General features: G+C 39.8%; 1 protein-coding gene and 1 long non-coding RNA gene across 11 annotated transcripts in view; one reads left to right on the plus strand and one right to left on the minus strand.

The window, feature by feature from the left end:
* Window positions 1-20,671, plus strand: part of LOC137844307 (uncharacterized) — a 68,867-nt gene that overhangs the window by 34,005 nt on the left and 14,191 nt on the right. For all 5 annotated transcript variants that reach the window (XR_011089873.1, XR_011089875.1, XR_011089872.1 and 2 more), the window contains 2 exons: window positions 15,281-15,341; window positions 20,483-20,544. This is a non-coding gene — a long non-coding RNA (uncharacterized lncRNA). The remainder of the gene's footprint in view (window positions 1-15,280; window positions 15,342-20,482; window positions 20,545-20,671) is intronic.
* On the minus strand, window positions 722-17,966 carry SMARCE1 (SWI/SNF related BAF chromatin remodeling complex subunit E1). Of its 6 annotated transcripts, none has more exons than XM_068660539.1 (11): window positions 17,688-17,963; window positions 16,783-16,833; window positions 16,178-16,221; window positions 12,929-13,096; window positions 10,570-10,650; window positions 9,339-9,470; window positions 7,658-7,829; window positions 4,975-5,147; window positions 3,916-4,017; window positions 3,151-3,361; window positions 722-2,460 (listed from the first exon to the last, which is right to left on the minus strand). In XM_068660539.1, exons 2-11 carry the CDS (start codon window positions 16,787-16,789, stop codon window positions 2,249-2,251), a joined length of 1,302 nt encoding a protein of 433 aa, XP_068516640.1. In that variant the 5' UTR covers window positions 16,790-16,833; window positions 17,688-17,963; the 3' UTR covers window positions 722-2,248. The 6 variants fall into 6 exon arrangements, with proteins under 6 accessions (XP_068516640.1, XP_068516641.1, XP_068516642.1 ...); XM_068660540.1 differs by having other exon boundaries at window positions 12,992-13,096; window positions 17,688-17,958; XM_068660541.1 differs by lacking the exon at window positions 9,339-9,470 and having other exon boundaries at window positions 17,688-17,966.

Consider the following 20,671-nt stretch of genomic DNA (forward strand, 5'->3'; position numbering starts at 1 on the left):
AGAACTACTGGAGGCAACTGAACAAAGAACTTCGACTCAGCACCAGCTGCTGAAAGGTGCATGTCTCTTGGGAGTATGAAACAAAATTGTAAACTATGAGGCAGTGTCTCTGAAGAGTCTCTTTAATATGTACACCAGACTGCACTGTAATGCCTGTTCAATAACCACTTCCAAGCAGAAACGTGCAAATCAGTTCATGGAATCTTGTCAAGTCAGGAAGAATGCATGGTAGTTAATCATAAAAATTGGCTATGAAGTATTAGGACCATAAGTGCATCTTACTCCTCATATCATCCCTTTTGTAAATATATGCCTTACTGCCCTTTGGGGTGGAAATTTCACTTTGTTTAAAGTAATGTGAAAATGCTTTGTCAACTTGGAAGGTGGCAGTTAAAAGCTAACAGGAAAAAAGATCACAAGTTCATCACTACTTGTATTGTTTCCTCCACAAATTCCCCTGTTCACTGGCTCTTAAAGTCAAAAGCTGTCACCAGAGTTCCTTCTAGACTTAGCTGGCATTTGAACAAAAGCTTACAGCAACTCAGCAGTTTTTTGCTTTGATTTTCAAAGTGCTCCCGCAGCATAGCTTTTCATATTTAACATATTTCAATAATGAGTTCCATGTTTTCATTCTTCTGGCCTTAAGATGGAGGGCATCTGATAAAAGCCATACATAAAATACAGGCACTGCCTTAGGAAACAAGAACCAGACCACTGTAAATTTAAAAAAAAAGTTGGATTTTATTATTTTTAGACCATTAAAAAAAAGGATTTAAAAAAACAATACCATCTCATATACCCACTATTCCATAAAAACACGCTAGTTCATTGAAGCATATGCATCATATGTTCTCTTACAGTTGGAAATTTATAAAACAGCCATAAAAACACATTATTGAAGCATATGCGTCGTATGTCCTCTTACAGTAGGAAACTGATAGAACAGCTTGTATCTATTGTAATATTGTATTGTATTTTTTTCTTCAAATAGGACTTCTGTTTGTACAGGGCAAAATGTAGCATTTTCAATACTTTTGTAGAGTTCCTAGAAGTTTTGAAAGGTCATGGCAAGCAGAACTACTGTTTTCTACTGTTTGCGTTGCATTCATGACTACTTTCTCTGAGAGCAAATAACATGTTTCAATTCTCCTGCTTCGTATTTTGCCAGATCTCTGGCTGAGGTCCTATTATGATATCTCAGTAGCAAATAAAAGAGTTAAATAGTGGAGAAGAGCAAAGACTGTTGTTGAAAATAATCCTGTATCACAGAAAAAAAATCCTCTAGATTTCTTATACTTCAAGACAACTGCACTCTTAAATCATTTGGAAATGTATCCCCAGATGTATCACATGCGTAACACGAGCAAGATTCCTTCCGTGTTGCATAGCTACTCTATTCATACAAAAAAGATTATATTAAAAAAACCACACAAGTCCAAGTGTTGCAGCAGCCTTATTTAGGAGTAACGAAAGCTTTCTTTACAACTGTTGAACTGGGGAGCTACAGTAGACATCACTGGTGGCAAGAACAGAAATAGTTGTGGTAACTTGTGCTAGGCTGCTGTGGTTTTTTTGTTTTGTTAGACCAAGGTTATACACAGAAAGTACAGGGGTTATGCATCATCACTTAATACTAAGGTCAACTTTAAGATGCCTCAGTAACATTGACCCTGTCTTGAAGACAAGTACAATTAACCGCATGTTTCTCAATTGTGCTGCTTCATCAGCCTGTGATCATGGTACAAGCTTCCCAGCTCCCAGTGTAACATTCCCTTACCCTAACCAAGAGATGCGTGGGGGCTGTTAGTCCACCAGCAAAGCTAGATCAAGAGGAACCCAGCCGAGAGGTGATGCCCATCTGCATCTCATTCAGCCACAACTGAAGAAGAAGGGCCTTGAAGGAAAACTGCATTTCCACTGTGGGCGTGTGATTAGAAAGAGGGGAAAAATCCTGATTTCTAATATAAAAAACAAAACCAGTTATCTTTCTGGGGAAGAAATTCCAAACAGTAGTATCTCTTCATATTTTATCACTGTATTTATGCGAGGTGTTTTCTGCCTGTTTTAAGATACCCTTTGCCCCTAAAGGGCCCTTCAAGTCTCTATGCTGATAATACGAAGTGTTACTAAAACCCAATATCCTTTGGAGACAAGTGATACAAGCAAGGAAGATACAAAAGCTGCTTAGCACATTTTGAAATCAAAACAGTACTTCATTAAAAAAGAGACACATGAAACAAGTCAATGTTTATTCTTTCTTCTCACTATCCTCAGTGATAGGGTCTGCAGGAGGCTCTTCAACTGTCGCACTATTGCTCTCTGAACCAGTGTTGCTGTCACTGGTTCCTTCCTCTGCAGTGCTATCAACCCCTTCTTGGCCGCTCTCCTTATCATCTGGGGTAGATGTTCCTTCTTCACCATTCTGCTGGTTTTCTGTGCTCTCTTCTGGGTGAGGCTCTTCTGTAATGAAATATTTCTCAGTGTCATTTATATACCTATATATTTAGGTGGTGTGATTACAATTTAGGAAGAAATAGAATCTGTAGTAAATCCAAGTATTTCATAACAACTATTTATTACTTAGAATGTGCAGTAGAAGCACAGCTCTGAAAGACCACTCGGTACTTAGAATGTACACGGTCCTGCCACATGGCATCCTGAAAGTCACTTGCAGCCCGACCTCAGAAGTCGGGACACCAAGCACTGCACCTCATTAAACTAGAATTCAACTCTTCCACTTTCCCTCATGCTGTTTCAGCAATGATTCACTGTCACCTAGCATCCTTGCTAGATGTTGACAGTAGGACAAGGAAACACTCTCAGTCGTTCCTAGCTAACATGTTTAAGAGATGAGTTAGGTTTAGAAGGAATTCAGAAATCATGTTTTTTTTTCTTGGGTACATTTAAACACCAAGCATTACATACTGGCTTTGTGATATCCTCTACCCTTTTAAAAAGGAACAACTTAATGAGAAGAAAGCAAACACCTGTGTTCACCAAGATGAAGTTGACTCTTCTGAGTGTTCTTCTGAAGAAGCCTTCTGACTAACAACAAAAGTGTAGGGCCTCCCTGGCTATGCTGAGCCTCTACAGAGATACTTTAAAGCCAATCCTTTCAGGATTCTTAAACTGCTCTTTAAATACAGTTACCTGTCTCCATTGGAGCACTCTCCTCTTCTTTCTTCTCCTCCATCTTGTTAGCTGCCTGTTCTTCCTCAGCTGCTATGTTGTTTTGACTGCGTTCAGCTTGTTCAGCTGCTTCTTTTTCCCTTTCCTCCTGCCTCTTGCGAGCCTGTTCCTCAGCTTGAGCAATTTCAGCTGCAATTTTTTCCATATCCACTTCTACCTTCAAACTGCATAACTAGCAAATAAAACAAACAAAAAACCTCTTTTACTACCCCAGTTACAATGAAAAACAAAGTATCAGGAATACCCAATTATTATTAGTTCAGTATTTCTACATGCAGCATAACTATTCTGATCTGATAAAGTTTATACTAAAACCTTCACTAACCACACAGGGAGAAATAAACTTATTATCAAAAAAAAAAAGGGGGGGGGTTAAAAAAACAACCTAAGCCCTGTTTTTGAATGCAAACAAGGACAGAGAAATATGTTCTTCATAGTGGCTTTAGGCCACCTCCGTTGAGCTGCTCCCTAGTAAACTCAACCCGTCAAGCCTGAAGGCACTTCTAAACTGTACTGGCTGAATATAACTACTAAAGGTCAACGAAGGAACATGCAATAATAAAAATGCCGTGCATTAACACCCACATACTTCACCAGGCCTAGGACACTGCAGCCATCTAATTATAAATAATTAAATACAGAACTAAACAGAAGTAGTCAGAGTACTTATATAAATGGTTGACTAATAGATTCCTCAAAATAAGTGGAGAAAAGTGAGAGTTGTACCCTTTTGAGCTCATTATTGAAGGATTCTGTGCTTTCCAAGAATTTCCTCTTCTTCTCCTGGTGGCGCTCCTCAATTTGCAGAAGCTCAGCTTCCAGTTTACGCTGGAAATAAATAAATGGTAAGAAGCTTACTATGAAGTCATCTGAAGAACTGGACAAAAACATTTTGACCAATGTTTTAAAATGTACCCATGCTTTAAACACCCTTAATCCCAAAATGTTTTCCTAGATCTAACACCCAATAGCTAAGAAGTTCATATAAAAAAAGCACGAACAACAAATGTGTCTGTATAATAATTCACAATTGTTAGACCTATTATAAAATTTTAAACATCATGGAGTCAAGGTGAACAGTTTATCATCTAAATCTACATACTTTCTTTCATTTTATACACCCTATAGTACACATGTGACACTTCAGTTACATCCTCTAATGCAGAAAGACCACAATTCAAAGAAATAGGAAGCTCTACTCCATCTTGTGATTTAAAAAAAAAAAGTGACAAATCTCTATCTTATTCTGGTCAAACTCCAGTTTTCTTTGCCTACACGTATACTTACTATACTGACAGAGTTCTTTTGTTTGGAAAATATGGGCGTATGCCCATTCAAAGCTAGCTGGAATGTACAAATGTGATCTCACTAGATTTCTTTGCATACATTTACTTTTCAAGGAATAATGTTTCAATAGGATTTACTGCGATACAAGACTGTAACAACCAAGATTACAGTAATAAGCCAACTGAAAGCCACAACTATCAGAACCTATTAAACTGAAGATTTACTTTATACAGAGAAGGTTCTAATAATGAAGAGCTATGGATTTAGTACTTAAGATGGCCTAAAGGACAAGTTTAACATAATTCTGACTAACAAAACAGCACAAAAGGTGAAGCCTCACATCTTGCCACTCCCAACAAAACCCAGAGATTAGCTCTTAGAGCATACAGAACATTGACACCCAACAAGAATAGTCATGTAGATGATCAAATGATCTGAGACTTGGAGTACAGCCTAACCCCATTAAGTTTTAGCTGCCTTTGTATCATTTATCCTTACCTGGTGAACCATTAAGGATTGAACCTGGCGTTTAAGAACTTGCATTCTAGCTGTAGTGACAACAGAACGGACGTCAGGAACCACACTTTCACTCAATATCTCACTGATGAGACGATGGTTTCTTTGGAAACGAGCTGTAGCTGTGTGCTTCATAGAAAATCCGTCGTCGTAATCTGAAACAAGAGTTTTAAGTGCAATTGCTTTAATTCCACAAAGCAAGTGTCAAGCCTAATTGACTGTACCAATGTCACCAGTAATTAACCACAAAAAAAAACTAACACCAGTTTGTCATGTCACAAAGTTCATACCAACAAGTACTTGATTAAGTAACATCATGTAATGAGAAAAGAGTTTGAGGATTGAGTGCCATTCACCCTGGCACAGCTACGGCAGCTATTTTACTTGTATCTTCCCACAAGTCTGAAACGTAGATTAACTTATTTCTTGCTTCCAGAGTAAGAGGGGCTATTAATACATTAAATAAAGAAACCATTCCTGGTTAATCATGATGCCAAAAAAAGTCCACTAAAAAATAAAAGGTCACAATACTAACAAAGGAGACATTCCTCTATAAATGAGCTTTGTACCACTGATCAAAATGACTTACTTTTTGAAACTCTGAGGGATGAAAACGTGAAGCAATTTAACATTTAATTTTCAGTTAATGTAATAACTGTATTCTACATTTTGGGGGGGTACAAATGCACTTCCTTTGAGAACAGCTAGTGAAAAAAATACACTTCAAGGAGAAAAAATATACATGCACATAGGTCAAGAGCTCGTTGTTTTATCAGCTTCTTGCAGAGAAAAGAAGTTGAAGTCAGCCCAGGAAAAACAGTCTTTTTGACATGCATCTACAGGATAAACTATACAAGAAGATAGAAGAATTTAACAGGTCATTTTTTTTTCCCCTGACCAAATTAAAAGAGTTTCCAATTAATGACAAGATACTAAACTTGAACAATAGATACAGAACTTAACGTGAACTACAGCATTATGGATTATACTAGGTAATCATTTTAGAAGTAAAACGAAGTTTGATGCTACAAAGCAGAACAAAACATATGAAACTATAAAGCATGCTTCCTGTACCTAGCAGCACTCAAAAGCTTCTGGCATGTAGAAGACAGAGGGCTTGCTATGCTGTAACTTTCTGTATTTGTTCAGAGAGCAGGTAAAGCTTTTCAATATAATTAAAAAAAAAAAAAAAGTCAAACCAGAATCTGCAGTTTTGGTATCAAGAACCTATCTCGGGCTCTAGAAATTGAAGTCTAACTAGTAGAATTTAAAGCAGAGTAATTAAACAGCATTAACTATTGGTGAGGGAATAAACTTAGAAGAAACTTCTGTGAATACAAGTCACATTTAGTTGAGTGTTAAAATCCATTAACTGGCAGGTTAACTGAATTGTCTTTCAGAATGAGGTCATTTAGTAAAGTCCAGAAGCTGAATTTATTTCACATGAAGTTTTCCTAATGGAATTTACTCTTCAACTACTCACAGGGATCTTGAAGACAATCTTAATACATCACACCAGAAAATATTACCAAGGAAGAAGCTTTCATTAAACTAGTTACCTGCTTTATTTTAAAGTGTTACGTTCAATTTCCCATTGAGATACCTGATTAAATGAAGTGAAAAGAGAAAAAATAGTGGGAAGACAATAGATTTGCAAGAGACAAAGAAATATTAAGTAAATCAGTCTCCTTCGTAAACATCTTTGTCCTCTTAACAAGATTCCTTTCACACTACAAGCTCTTGATCCTAGTGACATGCAGCACAGACAGCAGCATTTCTGCCATGGAGAAGAATTTGCCATTTCATCCCAAGTATGAGCAGATCCAGCTCAGTGCTAGGTCAGCTGGCTCTGCCTGACTCAATTTGGCCCAAGCAGCATGGAACAGAACAAAGTTCTAAAGTGCCAGCTACTGGAACACTAAATATTATTTACATACATTTTGCAGTTACCTCACACAGGCAAGTGCTCTTTGTCACAGGCTTTATCTCAAGGGTGTGCTTTTACAAAAAGGAGGAAAAAAAAAAAAAAAAGGGTGTAACTGAGTAGATTTTTCACCCTCAGGTTTCAACAAGTATGTATCTGGTCATGAATGTAGAAGTAGACGTTAACTATATGAATCTAATTTTTCCCACTGGGTGGAGTACATTTCCTTGCAGTCAAATAAACTTGCAGAATTTTCTCATCAACTTGTCAATAGGAAGGATAACTCTTCTTTTCTAAACAATCTCAAATGACATTTGAGTTCAGGTGTTCTTCATCATACCAGAACTCTACTTATCAGAAGTATGCACTTCTGGTAATAAAGCACAAAATCGCATTCAGGCTGGATTAAATCAGGCATCTAATCATCTTGTAATTTACATGTTAAAGCCATCGCAGAATTTTAAGCAGACTGATTTCTTTTGAACTGTAAGCATTACTTCACACCGAATCAAGGGCTAGAATAATTTCTATCATTGCCTTTCCACCTTAGCTTTTGGAAACAAGACAAAGTCAGCTACTGGCTCTACAAAATAAAAGTGTGATCATGAAAATTAGTATTGAAGGTACTGAAATAGGAAGGAAGTCACGTTAAGCACTGTGAAGGCTATACAGAGATAATTTTCCATATTTTTGCAATGAGGCTGTCTCACTGGATGTGCATACAAATTCCTTTCTGCTTACCATCTGGATCTTCTGCTGGCTGTATACTCATGTAAGGTTCACCCTTCTCCATGCGTGACTGCCTTTGTCGGCTTTCTTCTTCTAACGCAGCCTCAGCACGACTTTTTGCATTGATGTAGGCAAGGTATGCAGGAGAGTTATGGTAGGCCTTCATGGACTCATTGTACTCTATCTGAAACGTGACCAATATTGTTTGATTGCACCACTTGACAATTTCAGACTTGACACAATTAGGTGCAACTCAACAGGTAGTTATATACAGACAAATCTATTTGGAACTATCTTGCGGATACACAAATGATCATGTTCTCTTCATTTCTTTTTTTAACCAATTAGAACTTCTTCCACAGTCATGTTTTTAAAAACACTAGTTGGGCTTTTAGGCATGTTTTAATAGCTTGAGAGGTCTTACAAGAGTTTTGTTTTTAAAGTTCAAAATCAAATTTCAGAACTTTGATAAAAAATAAGTTGACTTAAAATATTCTTAATTCTTTGGATTTCTAACTACATAATTGATTCAATTTTTTTCTCTTTCCTTATTCCAGTATGCCATGAACCAGTTTTCAAAATCACTTAATGTTTTTGTATTCTTTGATCCATCCCTGCACTGGGATGATACAGAATGCTGCAGCCAGACTACTGTCTCCTGGTAGCAGGACTGCATCACTATTTTCACCTTCTTTGAAATATTTTCCCCTTGAATTGCTTTATGTCATTTAAAATTTGCCTGGTCTAGATTTTGTACAGAGATTTGAGGTATTTCCAATGAAATATAAGATATATCTGTGATATTGGTGCAAGTACCTAAGGGTGTCAATTTCTTTATTATTAGGACTGGAAACCTATCTAGGCAGTTGAAAAAATATAAACAAGATGGCCCCTGCCCCAAGGAGCTTACAATCTAAGTGTTGTTACCAAGTTAAAAAAGAAAAAGAATTCCTTGATTTTGTTTCAACTAAGAGCATCCAGCTTTGAAGTACTTCTCTATTGACTTGGAATAAAAACAGCTCCAAGTTTCTCAGGTTTGACCAGGTTGTACACAACCTCAGATGCCTACCAGGCTTAACCACAAGACAGCAGGTGGACAAGTTTCCCCTTGTAGCTTAGGATCACAGTCTTGTAAAAGTCCTCAACACTTACCAACCTAGACACATGATGTAGCTGTCATCTTTGTCATGAAGATCAATAAAAAGCAACACAAATGCAAGAAACCCTAAAAATGGTAGCATTTTCCTACTAGGAAACAAAACACTATGCCATACCATGGAGTTACACCAGATTATACACCATGGAAACCAGACCCTACGTGACTGGAAGTCTTTTATGAACACGTTCATGACTCAATAGCAGTAGTTGCAGAGCACCAGTTTTGAAAGAGGATTTTGGTGTTGAGACAATCTTTTCAACACTGATGTTGTACAATCAAATCCATTAAATAAAATCGACACTCAATTATAAATACTTCATTTTGAATTAGGTCTAAAAACTGACCAGTCACAGTTGATGTACAGTTATTTAAAAAAAATCTAAAAGACGTGTCAGGACATACTTCCATTAAGTTACATATAGGGGGTCTCGTGAGTGCCTCATACACCACTGCATGGGTAAGATGAATTTTTCTTCTCAGACCAGTTCCTAGAAGAATCAGCTGTAATAAACATCCCAGATTTCTTCCATTTACCTTTTCAGCTTCATATTCATTCAAATACTCTTGCTTCTCTTCATCAGTGAGATCTCGCCACATTCCTCCAATAATCTTGCCAATTTCCCATAACTTCAAATCAGGATTGGACGCCTTCACTTGGTCCCAGACCTTAACAGAAACAGCTGGAGCTTTACTAATGATATCTAAATACTTCCAAATTAAACATTTTATATTGTCATCTCAGTGTTCTTTCTGGAACCACCATGAAAAACAGGATTAAGTTAGGAATGTCTGGCTAAACTATCTCGATTATTTTCTGGGGCAGGAAGTCACTGAAACGGGCAATTGCTGAAATGGCTTTGGTTTCATGAGAACATTGCTTTTAACCCTCTTAATTCTCTTCTCAAATGCACATCGCTGCATCTCTGGGAAAAAAAAAAAGTGCTACTGAGTAAACACATCCAGCAGTAGATTATGATAAAGAGCACTGAGCTTTTCAGATCAGAATGCAACATTATTTTTCAGTCTTGCTGATCAATTTGAGTTCCAACAAGTTCTGACTCCACCAAAAAGGTTTCTAACTTTATAGGGAAAAAAAAAGGAGAGAGCTGCCAGTGTTATTTCTTGCTGCGCCACTTGACTTTTTTTTTTTTGTTGTTGGTTTTTTGGCCTAAGACAGATAGGCTGGTAAAGATACTTTACCAGAGGTAGAAGAATTTCCTTCTGGCTCACCCGCTTCAGACAGGCTCGCATGCCCTCCCCATGCCCAATCAGATTCCAGACTCCACAAGAGTCTCTCTCCTACTTTCTGTCAATCAGTTCACAGAATAGCGAAGTAAACGTTGCCACAGGCTAGGTTGGTGAAGGAGAACATGCAAAGTCCACTCATTGCTACTCTTCAGTCCAGCTACAGCACTGTACCAAGCCCAGTATACCGCAAGGAATATCTCCTTTTATAAAAAAAGTTCTGTCAGTAAGTCACAGGAACTTCTGAATGTGGCAGGGTGGATCCTTGTCAGCAGAGACAGTGGTAGTAAATTATCATTTTAGAGAAACCTTTTCCCCCCAGCAACTGGCAACTGTGTGAACAGACTACTGCTGCCATTATTCTGAAGGGCAATGCATCTGTACTTTACAATTCCCTTAAAAGAATGTGCAGGCTGTTAGAAGTAAAAGTTTAGAAGCTGAAACTAAGATAATAGCAATAAATCGTTAGCACATACAAACGCTAACTTTTATTATTACTTGTTCGATACCGTATACCCACCTTCCGGCTGTACCTCATGTAGGGCATCAGGGGCTTGTCTGGGGGTTTGGGGGGCTTTGGAATGGTAATACCAGAGGAAGCCTATGAAAGAACCGAATAAATCCATTTGTTAATGTACTCACTGGACAGTTTCCATACACACTATTTTTGGAAATCTTTCATTCTTGTGCAGTTGAAACAAACATCCCTCCGCCCCCATTCCAAGAAGCAAGCAACATCACAAAAAAAAAGAACTGAACAGGTACTACAACTGGTCCTCATTGTAATATTTTTCCAATCTAAATTTGTCCTTTTATCTGTAAGCTTACAGAACAGCAACTAGATAAAAATCTAAATCGGCTCCACATTCTAAAAACTGAAAAGCACAACTTAGAAATTTCCATTAAAACACCAGTCCCAGCAGGTTGCTTTTCTCACTTCTGGTTAGCAATTTATTGTACCTGTTCTAACAAATTTAATGTGTCTACTGTGGGATGAGGGGCAGAGAGTGAAGATAGGATCATGGCATCTGGAAGTCTTTTCATTTGCAAATCATTTCAGCAATGCGTTTGTCCACAAAATATGCCAGTGGTAATTCAGAGCCAATGAAACTACCCATTATAAAAAACACCCCTATGCAAGTGATCCACCAGTGTGCATTATTAGTATCCAGGCTGTACTGTAGTTGTCCAAATTAGCCTGCAATATCTTTGTGTGCTCGTATCTTCCTTTAGGTTTGTACAACATCAAGCACCTTGCTTGCACTAAATAAAAAGACACTGAGCAGTAATTGTTACTGACTGAAAGCTGCTGCACCCACCTCTTTCTGTCCCCTCAATCTACAAAACATCTGGCAGGGCTTTCTTCTCCTAAAGCAATGACCTTGTAGTCCCTACCAACCATAGGTTCTGAAAACCTCCGCTCTTCAAGAGCTTAGACATGCAAGGAGTTCCATTTTATTAAGTGGGACCATTTTTATAAAAAAAAAAAAAAAAAAATGAAGCAATTTCAAGCTTTTTCAGAACTACAGCCACAGATTAACCAAATAATGGGAGTTTGGCCATATAGGCTAATGCGCAGTATTCGGCTTTCAGATTTTTCTTTTTGATATTTTGCTTTGCTGAATTTATGGAGATCTGTGAAACAATGCATACGGAACTGCGTATAGATATAAATAATGTACATGAGGTATATGCATTACCAAAATGTATACATATATACACACACAAATGGGTTTGAAAAACATTAACGGAAACTGTTTAATGCTTTTAAATTAACAGGAATTTAAAGACACCATACATATACTGATATATGCATGGCACAGAAGGCTGTATATGCTTATGACATACAGAAACAATGAAAGTTCTCAGAAAAAACTTATTCTTGTATAAGAAAAATATGTTCAGACAGTATGTTCAGTCAAGTTTCAGCTTGTATGGGGAAGGTCTTTTTCCATAAACATTTTAACAAACCAGATGAACTTCATATATGAAGTTAGAAAGAAGGTTTCTAAGAGTACACTTCATTTAAGGTACCATATACGTGTTCCTTGAGAAATTTTTTCCTTATACCATATTCCGAACAAGGCAGATGCTTTAAGGCTGAATTTTTTACATGAAAAATCTTATTAGGAAAATTAAAGAAACTTTTTTTTTAATTAACTTTTTTTTTTTTTTTAATATCAGGGGTTTACTCTATCTCTATTTCTGTTGTTACTTATGAAAACCATGTGCTTCCAGTCTTTTTTTTCCTTGACTGCACCTAATGCTCAAGACTTCACCTGTATTAGAAAGTAGTTGTCACCTGTCACAAACTGACTCCAGCTAACTATTTACTCCATTAAAAACGTTTTTAGGATCCCTTTTCTACACACCTACAGATTAACAGAAGATCTGAAAGGATTCTATTTGATGATCATTACACTTTTGTTCAAACAATTATTTCTGAACTAGGGACTTTACACAGCTAATATCAGACTAAGACTGGAAAGAAAAATAAAGGCTTACATCTCCTGCACGGCTCAATAGTATAATGCAATACTATTAACAAACCCTAGTTTGCAAAGTATTCTTCCTTATTTTTGTGCCAATAAGCCTTAATAAGAAAAAAATAGCAGTTCCCTCCAAGGAAAATCTGTGCCCACACTACAGACCTTCTCCCTAAGCATGCAGTGGTCACTGAAGACCACAAAGGCTGTCTCTTTGGAGTTCTGCATCATACATGATTACCACGTATTCTTTCCCCCTCTTCAAATGGAAGTCCATTTCCTGTAAAAAGTTTCAAAGTGAATGGGAAGGGATAGGGGTGAAGAGTAAAAATCAGAGGTAAATTTTGGGTTTTAGAAAAACGTGGCAGCAGCCAAGATTCAGAAGAACCTAACTCTAAAGCCATTTCTGGTCAATTCCTGTTGTTTGCCGGATGATGTAATAGTTGATTCTCCTACCGTGACCCGGCTGTTGGTGCCCGGGTTCCCTCCCAGCCTGTAGTTGTTGTACGCCAGATGGCTGTATGGATTGTATCCCACAAACCCTGGTGTGCTGGGCATTTGCTGATGGAAACAAATGAGACAAAAACACGAATGAGAAATGAGCTCAAACGAGGAAAACACAGAAATGAAAGTGAACTGCAATATGGCATGCAAAAGCAATCAGAGTTTAAACAAGCAAATGAGGTGTAGCAGTTGATATCTTCTCAACACACAGAACTTACTCCAATACAAACCTATTAAGGAAACAGGATTTTAAGCAAATACGTTGCTACGATTTTTGTCCAAAGTTGGTGGGTTTATTTCTATTAGATGTGCAACTGGTTTAAACAAGTATTCCATAAATCCTGCTCATGCCTAGTAAAACTTTCCAGTGTATAATAAGGCACCAAGAAGTTCATGAAGATCCTCATATCCAAAGGGTTAAACTTATAAGGCAACACAGCACACAGGAATGGGGCAAAAATCCCAAGTCAATATCTACTGTAACTGAAAATCCCTGCCTGCTTTTCATCCACCTTTCCAACAAGCGTGATGCTGTCAATAGGCAGGAAGAAAATCTGAGCACCACCTGTGCAGCAATACCAGCACAGAAAGACTTTACTGGCTATTTGCAAATTGAAATATTTTGTAGAACTGTGGGATTAGAAAAACCAAGAGAGATGACGATTCACTGAGACGTCCGCCTCTCGCGAGGTTGGCTGCAGACTGGCAGAGTTGAGGAAGCACTGAAATACAATCTACAGGTTAGAAGCTACAAACTGATCTTAACTGTCCACTGAGTCAGAGATGATTTCAGAAGTTAATCAACACATCTTTATCCACTCTTGAAGGTGGATCAGTTTGTTCTCACATCCCATAAGGCAGAAAAAAAAAAAAGTGATTTCTCTACAATCCCTTGTTAGCTGTCATCTACATACAATCAAGTATCAGAAGGTTCGCTGTCTTTCCCCTTCTCTCACAAATCTTGCTCCAGCCTTTTAATTATGCACTTGTTTTTCCTGTCATGCACAATTCAAGTTCTGTTGTAAAAAGTGGATCAGCTATTGAACAGCGATTGTGATTAGGTCCTGACTGTGGTGGTCCTTTCATCCCAATCCATAATGACTTATCCTCCAGTGTTGCTCAGAGTTTGAGTGTTACCTACACCATGACTCACACTTCAGTCCCGCTTCAGCCCTAGTAAGAAACATTCCGGCAGTCTTAATTTCATGTGCTCACATACCCATTCTAGATTACAGTTGTGGAAATTCTATGATTAAGTTCAATATTCCAGGGAACCACAGCATGACAGATACAAACATGGAACAAAAATAACCTGTAAGCTAAACTACATTAACTTGCAAAGCTTTCAACTGCATGTAGACATACTGTAGTCACTTTATTTCTAAACAATACAAGTACGAAATAAAAGCATCCTGTAACAGTCAGCCTTCGAATACATGCTTTATTACCCAGCTTTCAGAATCTCAGTCACAGTAGTTGACATTTACTCAGTTTGTATGCCTGTGATGACGACATACACATTTGCTATTTAATAAGATGTCATCTGATTTTGTTAAAAGATAGTGTTACAGTAACACTGACCCATAGTAAAATGACATTTGTCTCCCTTTGCACAAAAAGAATTAAGCAAAAGGGGAGTTTAATATTACAAGGTAGCTATCATGCATTACATGGAGATTTGTTACTTCAGATGTAATGCTACTTAAAGAGAAATCTTGAAACTTTGTTGACTACAGGATCTCAAAGTGGCTGTGGAGGAATAAGCAATGTGTGTCTCCTTTTCCTTTCTACCTTGCATTAACAGAGCACAGACCATTATCTCAAGGACTGTATGCAACTTAAGTAATACAAAACACATATGAAAGACAAGCAATGTATGTCACTAATTGAAGATTTGAATTTTTTGTTTCATGTATCCTCCTGAAGACTTACTAACTCGACTAAATGATGTACCACGTCAGTATACACCATTTAACATCCGTATCCACACCGTGTCCCATAGGAATCACACACGTATGCAGGAATCCAGTTGTAAGAGTGGATGTCATCACATTCCTTCTAACAGCGGCACAAATCTATTAAGTTGTATGCAGAATGAAAACTCTGAACAAACTACGCAAAACAATGTTTTATTTCTGTAAGTGTTTAAGAACATAACTTATACATGATAGTTTCAACTACCCTTAAAGTATAGCACAGTAAATTTAAAGCATCACATTTAATCTAAATCCCTTCTTGCAGTTCTCATCCCAGATGCAGAGACCAGGGACACCCTTGGACAACAGTTTCCAAATTCTCTTTGGTAAGAATGAATTTCAATGTAGCATCTTATTCCTCTGTACCAAAGATTAATATTTCTTCCATGTGAAAGTATTACTCTTAAAATGCAAGCTGCTTAGAAACATATGCAAGAGATGCACGTGCTCTCAGGTGCTTTTCTAACCACAACATGCTATTTCCGTGTGTTTTCATACATGCATGACTGCAACTGGGCAGGACTCAAAACTTCCCACATTTTCCTAATTGGCATTCCACACTATTTTATTATAAATGAAGGTATTTCTCATGCATTGGACTCCAAAATATCAGTGACTTCAAGAAGCTTGATAAGATGACCCTTGTGTTTCGTTATTCTGAGCCAATATAACAGAATTTTGTGTACTTCTGCATTCTGCTGAAAATGGGTTAGGTACAACAGAAGCACGAAGGCATGCCCTGCTTGCTCATGATTTGGCCATAAGTTGACCAGGAAGTTTTAGAATTAAATATATCACTTTGTTCTTAACTATTCTAGTATACTGTTGCAACGCGATGCAAACATAAGTTTAGACCAAGAGCCCAATGTTATCTACCTAAGTTAAAATGGCTACATGTGTAAGTGATCCTAGTAACTGCTTATAAAAAAGAGATCTGCAGGATCCAGCCATAAAGATAAATAAGTTTATTCAGCTTTTCTTTCAGAAAGTGCCCAAAAAAGTGAGATGAATGTAAATAGTGCATACCACATTAATAATGAAATACAACTAGTGCGGTTTCCCGATACAGGAAGGTGCTGCAACTCCACCACTACTGCTCTGGAAATTACTAAGGGCTATTTTACCAGGTATCTGTGTTAATGAGAAAAATCACTATACTTACGGTTGCGGGAGCTGGGGTAGGAGGTGGAGCATAAGATGGCCTTTCTGTTAAGATATAAATGTAAGCAAAAGAATCTTGAAAATTTGAATGATTTTTTTTTTATATAAGGCATCCGCTGTGGCAAACATTAAGTGATTTACAAAAAACGGAGTCTGCTCCCAAACACTTTGCATTCTGTCACCGCAGAGCGTAATGCAAGCGATAGAAGAATTTAAAAGATTTAAGACCACACCATTGCCAGTCTTTTATTTAGGCAGGAGATTAAAGGATGTGAAATGCATTTATGTACACATAAACTGAAAGAAAATAAGCAAACAGCAGGATTTCGGAGAAGCTGCAGTAACTGCAATTTCTATGAAATCAAATACTTGGACTCGATCAGTCTTTGGCGTGTTAATGTAGACTTCAGAGAGAATCAGCAGCAAGCTAAGCTCTAGTTACACCTGGTGCACCAGAAACAAGCCACAGCAAGCTTTGAGGCCATGAGTCTGGTCAGAAGTAACTACATTTCCTATCATTCAAGGAATAACAGGATTATCTCATGAACAGGTTCTGCTGAACCAGACCTAAAGGTTCACCAAAGGAAGAAAAATCTGAGAACTTACTTGACATTTTGATAGGCAAATTTTCAGCCACCTGACATTATATTTGTAATTCTGAAAAACAAAAGAACACCACGCTATTAAATATTAAACCTTTGCCTTCCCTCATCTTTACTAAAGAAAAATAAAGTTGACCAATTTTGAAATAAAGACAAAAAAGCTTCTGAAAATTAAGGCGTTCACTGAAAAATGAATATACTTCCAAAGGAATCTGGCCTTAAAGAGCTGTGAAATAAAACCTGTCTATGCAAAGAGATTTTAAGCATCTCTTCTCCCCCCTCCCAGCCATTTTATTCAGCCAGTTTCAGGACACACGGTACAAATATATAAATAACCGGATTAAATAGCAGCTCCTTCACACGGTACAAAGAATAACCACACCGGCCAGCAGCGCAGACCGTGAGAGGTGCCCGCATTTAATCTTTTAGCAACCAGCCCATCAGTGGCTAGGGATGAAGCATTATGCCCAAATGCTATTTTTCCGGCGTTTCTCCGAGCAGCCCGGCGGCACCCCGGAGACAGGCGGCACCCCCTCAGCTTCGCACCCGCCGCCGTTCTCCACCTGGAAGCTCCGCGGGGGCTCCGGGACGGCCCGCAGCAGGCCGGCAGCGCCCTGAGGAACGGAGCCGACCCCACAGAGCCGCTCCCAGGGCCCGCCAGGCACCGGCAGCCCCGAGCCTACCGATAGAGCCCCGTGAGGGGGAGCCCCCCGGGGAAGGAGCCCCCTGAGGGCGGGCAGCCCCTCTCCGGTTCGTGCGGGGCGCTGAGGCCTCCCCAGCCGCCTCTAACGGGAAGGAGGCCGGGGCCTGGCCCCTCAGCGCCCTCACCTCAGCCGCTCCCCGAGCCTTGCCGGCCTCCTACCGAGCCGTGCGGGGCCGCCCCGAGTCCCCCCCCCCGCCGCCACTCACCCGGTCGCCGCCGGCCGCGCTCCCTTTGTTCCCCACCAGGCGAGGGCAGCGCCTGCGCGCTCCGCTCTGCACTTTCGACACGGAGCCACCGCCCTCCTCCAGCCCGCGGTAACCGCGTTAGAAAGGGTCGTTGGGGCTGCGCTGCTCGCCCCTAAGCCCCCGCCAAGCCCCGGACTTCGCCGCGTCCCGCTGGCGTTAAGCGGAGGCCCGGAAGGGCCGTGGCGAATCTGCGGGAGCGGAAAGCAACAGCGCTGCGCTGAGGCGGGGCGTGCGGCCGGGCCCCGCCGTTACCGGCAGGGAGGCGCCGCCCCGCCTTCGCGTTCCTCTCAGCACTTTCGACAAAAAAACCGTCCGCCCTCCCTCCGTCCTCCCACCGAGCCCGTTTCGTGCCGGGTAGCCCTATACCACCCTCGCCGCTGTCACCGCGACCGGGCAGGGAGCGGCAAGAGCCGCGTTGCCCCGTGGCGAATCTGCGGCGCGGGCGGGGAGGGGCGGTCGGCGCCTCGTGCCCGCCGCCATTTCGCGCCTCTCGCCTGAGGCGACGCGGGCGGCTCCGGTGCGGGGCAGCGAGTGCGGGGCTTGGCCCTGGATAAACCCCGTCAAAGAGTGAACGAGGGGCAGGCGAGGCGGCCCGGTAGCGCCCAGGAAGTGTTTGTGTGCTCAAAACGGGCGGTTCGGCCCCGAAAGGGTGTCCCTGTGGAGGGAGGCCCGGCCCGGTGCGGCACGCGGGGAGTTTTCTGTGCCTCGACGCCAGGTTGTGCTCTGAGGAAGGCCTAGAGGAGGGCTGTGGGAAGGACTGCGGGTTCTGGGGCTGTGTGGGTTCTGAGCCTGTGTGGGTTGTGCTTCAGAACTAAATCAGCATGACCACCTCAAACGCTTGGGCTGAATCGCAGGAGATTGAGAGCTGCAGCACAGATAATTCCAGGAGAGCTGGGGTAATCCAGAACAGTTTGTGGGCATCGTGAAGGAATCCCATGAGGTAAAAGGCTTGCAAATGAAAGGCCTGCAGCTCTGAATGATGCAGGAATGTGAAGGATGGCAGGGCTCAGTGTCCAATATAGGAATCGTTCGTACAGTGAAAACACTGTTTCTGAATGTAAAACAATGACTGAACATAGAATGAAAATGAAGTTGAGGACTGAACTACTGTCATATGGCTAGAAAGATGAAGTTACAGACACGTAAGGGATGAATTTGGTGCACCTAGTGAACGTGGCAGCTGAAGGAAAGACAAACATTGAAGATTCTTGAAAAGATACTAGAAATCTCTGATTTTTTTCCAACAAAAAGAGATCATACTTACCTAATCCAAAAGGACAGTAAAAGAGGAAAAGAAGAAACTGATTATGATATGAAGCTGCTGCAAATTAAGCCCATTTCTTCTTGATGCCTGCAGTTTGGCTGGCCCAGCCTGCTTTTGGTCTTCAGTAAGCACACTTTTATGAACAAATAAAGAGCCAGGAACTCTGCCCCTGTCTGCTTACATCATGTTATCTGTGGCCAGTTTGTTGAAATACAGCAAAATGATCTGACTTCCATTTGATTAGGAAAGAATGTAAAAATTGGAAATGTCTCCAGAAAGCCAAGTACGCACCTTTTGAGTACCAGTTTCATGTGGACAGAACATTTGTAAAGAAAAGGTGAGAAAATATTTACAAGAGGTGAAAAATAGCCTAGTGTTTTCTTGTTTTGACTGCTTCATGCATTCATCTCTAATTTATTAATAACATTAGTAGTATTAAAATGCATTTAATGTTGAAAGCATTACATTATAATTTGGCACAGGTTAGTTAAATATTGAATATGGTCATTTAGTTTTACTGATTCTCAGTTTCCACACTAGTAATTCTGGATCTTTATATGTGTTTTCGCATATATGCGCGTTACATTTTTTATTTTGCTACTTGCCTAATATCCATGTTGAGACAGTGATAAATTTTTGCCTTTACACATTTTAATATACTGCATAGCATATGTACTTTAATAGATTTGTTTATGCATTATCATTCTAATCAGGGGGTTCCAAATATTTCACTCTTATTCAACTATTTTAATTAGCAACAGTTGCATAAGCTTTGTAATGAGGACATGTATTCATTAGAGACGATGAAACTCATTTTTACCTCAGACATTTGCAGGTAATAGGTGGCAATAGCTGAGCTGGTCTGGATTTAATTAGCAGCCCAGCAGTGAAGAGTTCTGTGCCATGTTATTGAGTCCTCAGTATTGTAGTCTTGAATTCTGCAAAGTAACAGAAGATGAGGGTGAGATGTTACCCTGAGTGCTTCTTTTTCCTGCTCCCACATGTGGTTCACGATGACACCGTGGAAGCTTAAGTAGTTTGAGTAGTTTATTAGGAAAAACATAAGCTCTTGAAATTTGAAAAGAAGGATTTTGCGAGTAGTGCAAAAGATCTCCAGTTAGATATGCACTGTAAAGGGAAAAAATACAGTTAGGGCCAGGATGCACACTTGAATCCGGTTTAGAGTAAAAACAAATTTTAATGTAGCTAACAAAGTCAGTGTCTGGAAGTCCCACATGAAGAAAAAAACCTTTGTACAGGTAAGAGTGGGCTGCCTACAGAATGTTGTGTGTTAACGAAACCAGCTATTACAATGTTCTGTAGTCTTTTTTTTTTTTCTTTTAGCCTCAGGTTTCACGATCGTAAAACAGGATAACTGGGTTTATGCCAGTTGTTTCAAACTTCAAACAGAAGCTGTATATTTTTATGAGCTGTTGAATCGAGTGTTAAATCATGGTAACCTCATGTTGATGGAATAAATTTCTCATTGCAGGACAGCTCAGGATGTGTTTGTGCTGTCGGTGGAGTCAGGGAGATGGCTTCAGGAACTGAAAGGTCAGGCCATTGCATGGTTGAAATAATATATGTGAATTTTTTCTAGTTGCTTAGTTCCCAGATAAGAGTAACTACTATAGATACACAATAATTTTTCAACTCTAAAAAATGTGTAGGATTTACTGCA

This window comes from Anas acuta, chromosome 25 (assembly GCF_963932015.1).
Source record: "Anas acuta chromosome 25, bAnaAcu1.1, whole genome shotgun sequence".
Classification (NCBI taxonomy): Eukaryota; Metazoa; Chordata; class Aves; order Anseriformes; family Anatidae; genus Anas; species Anas acuta.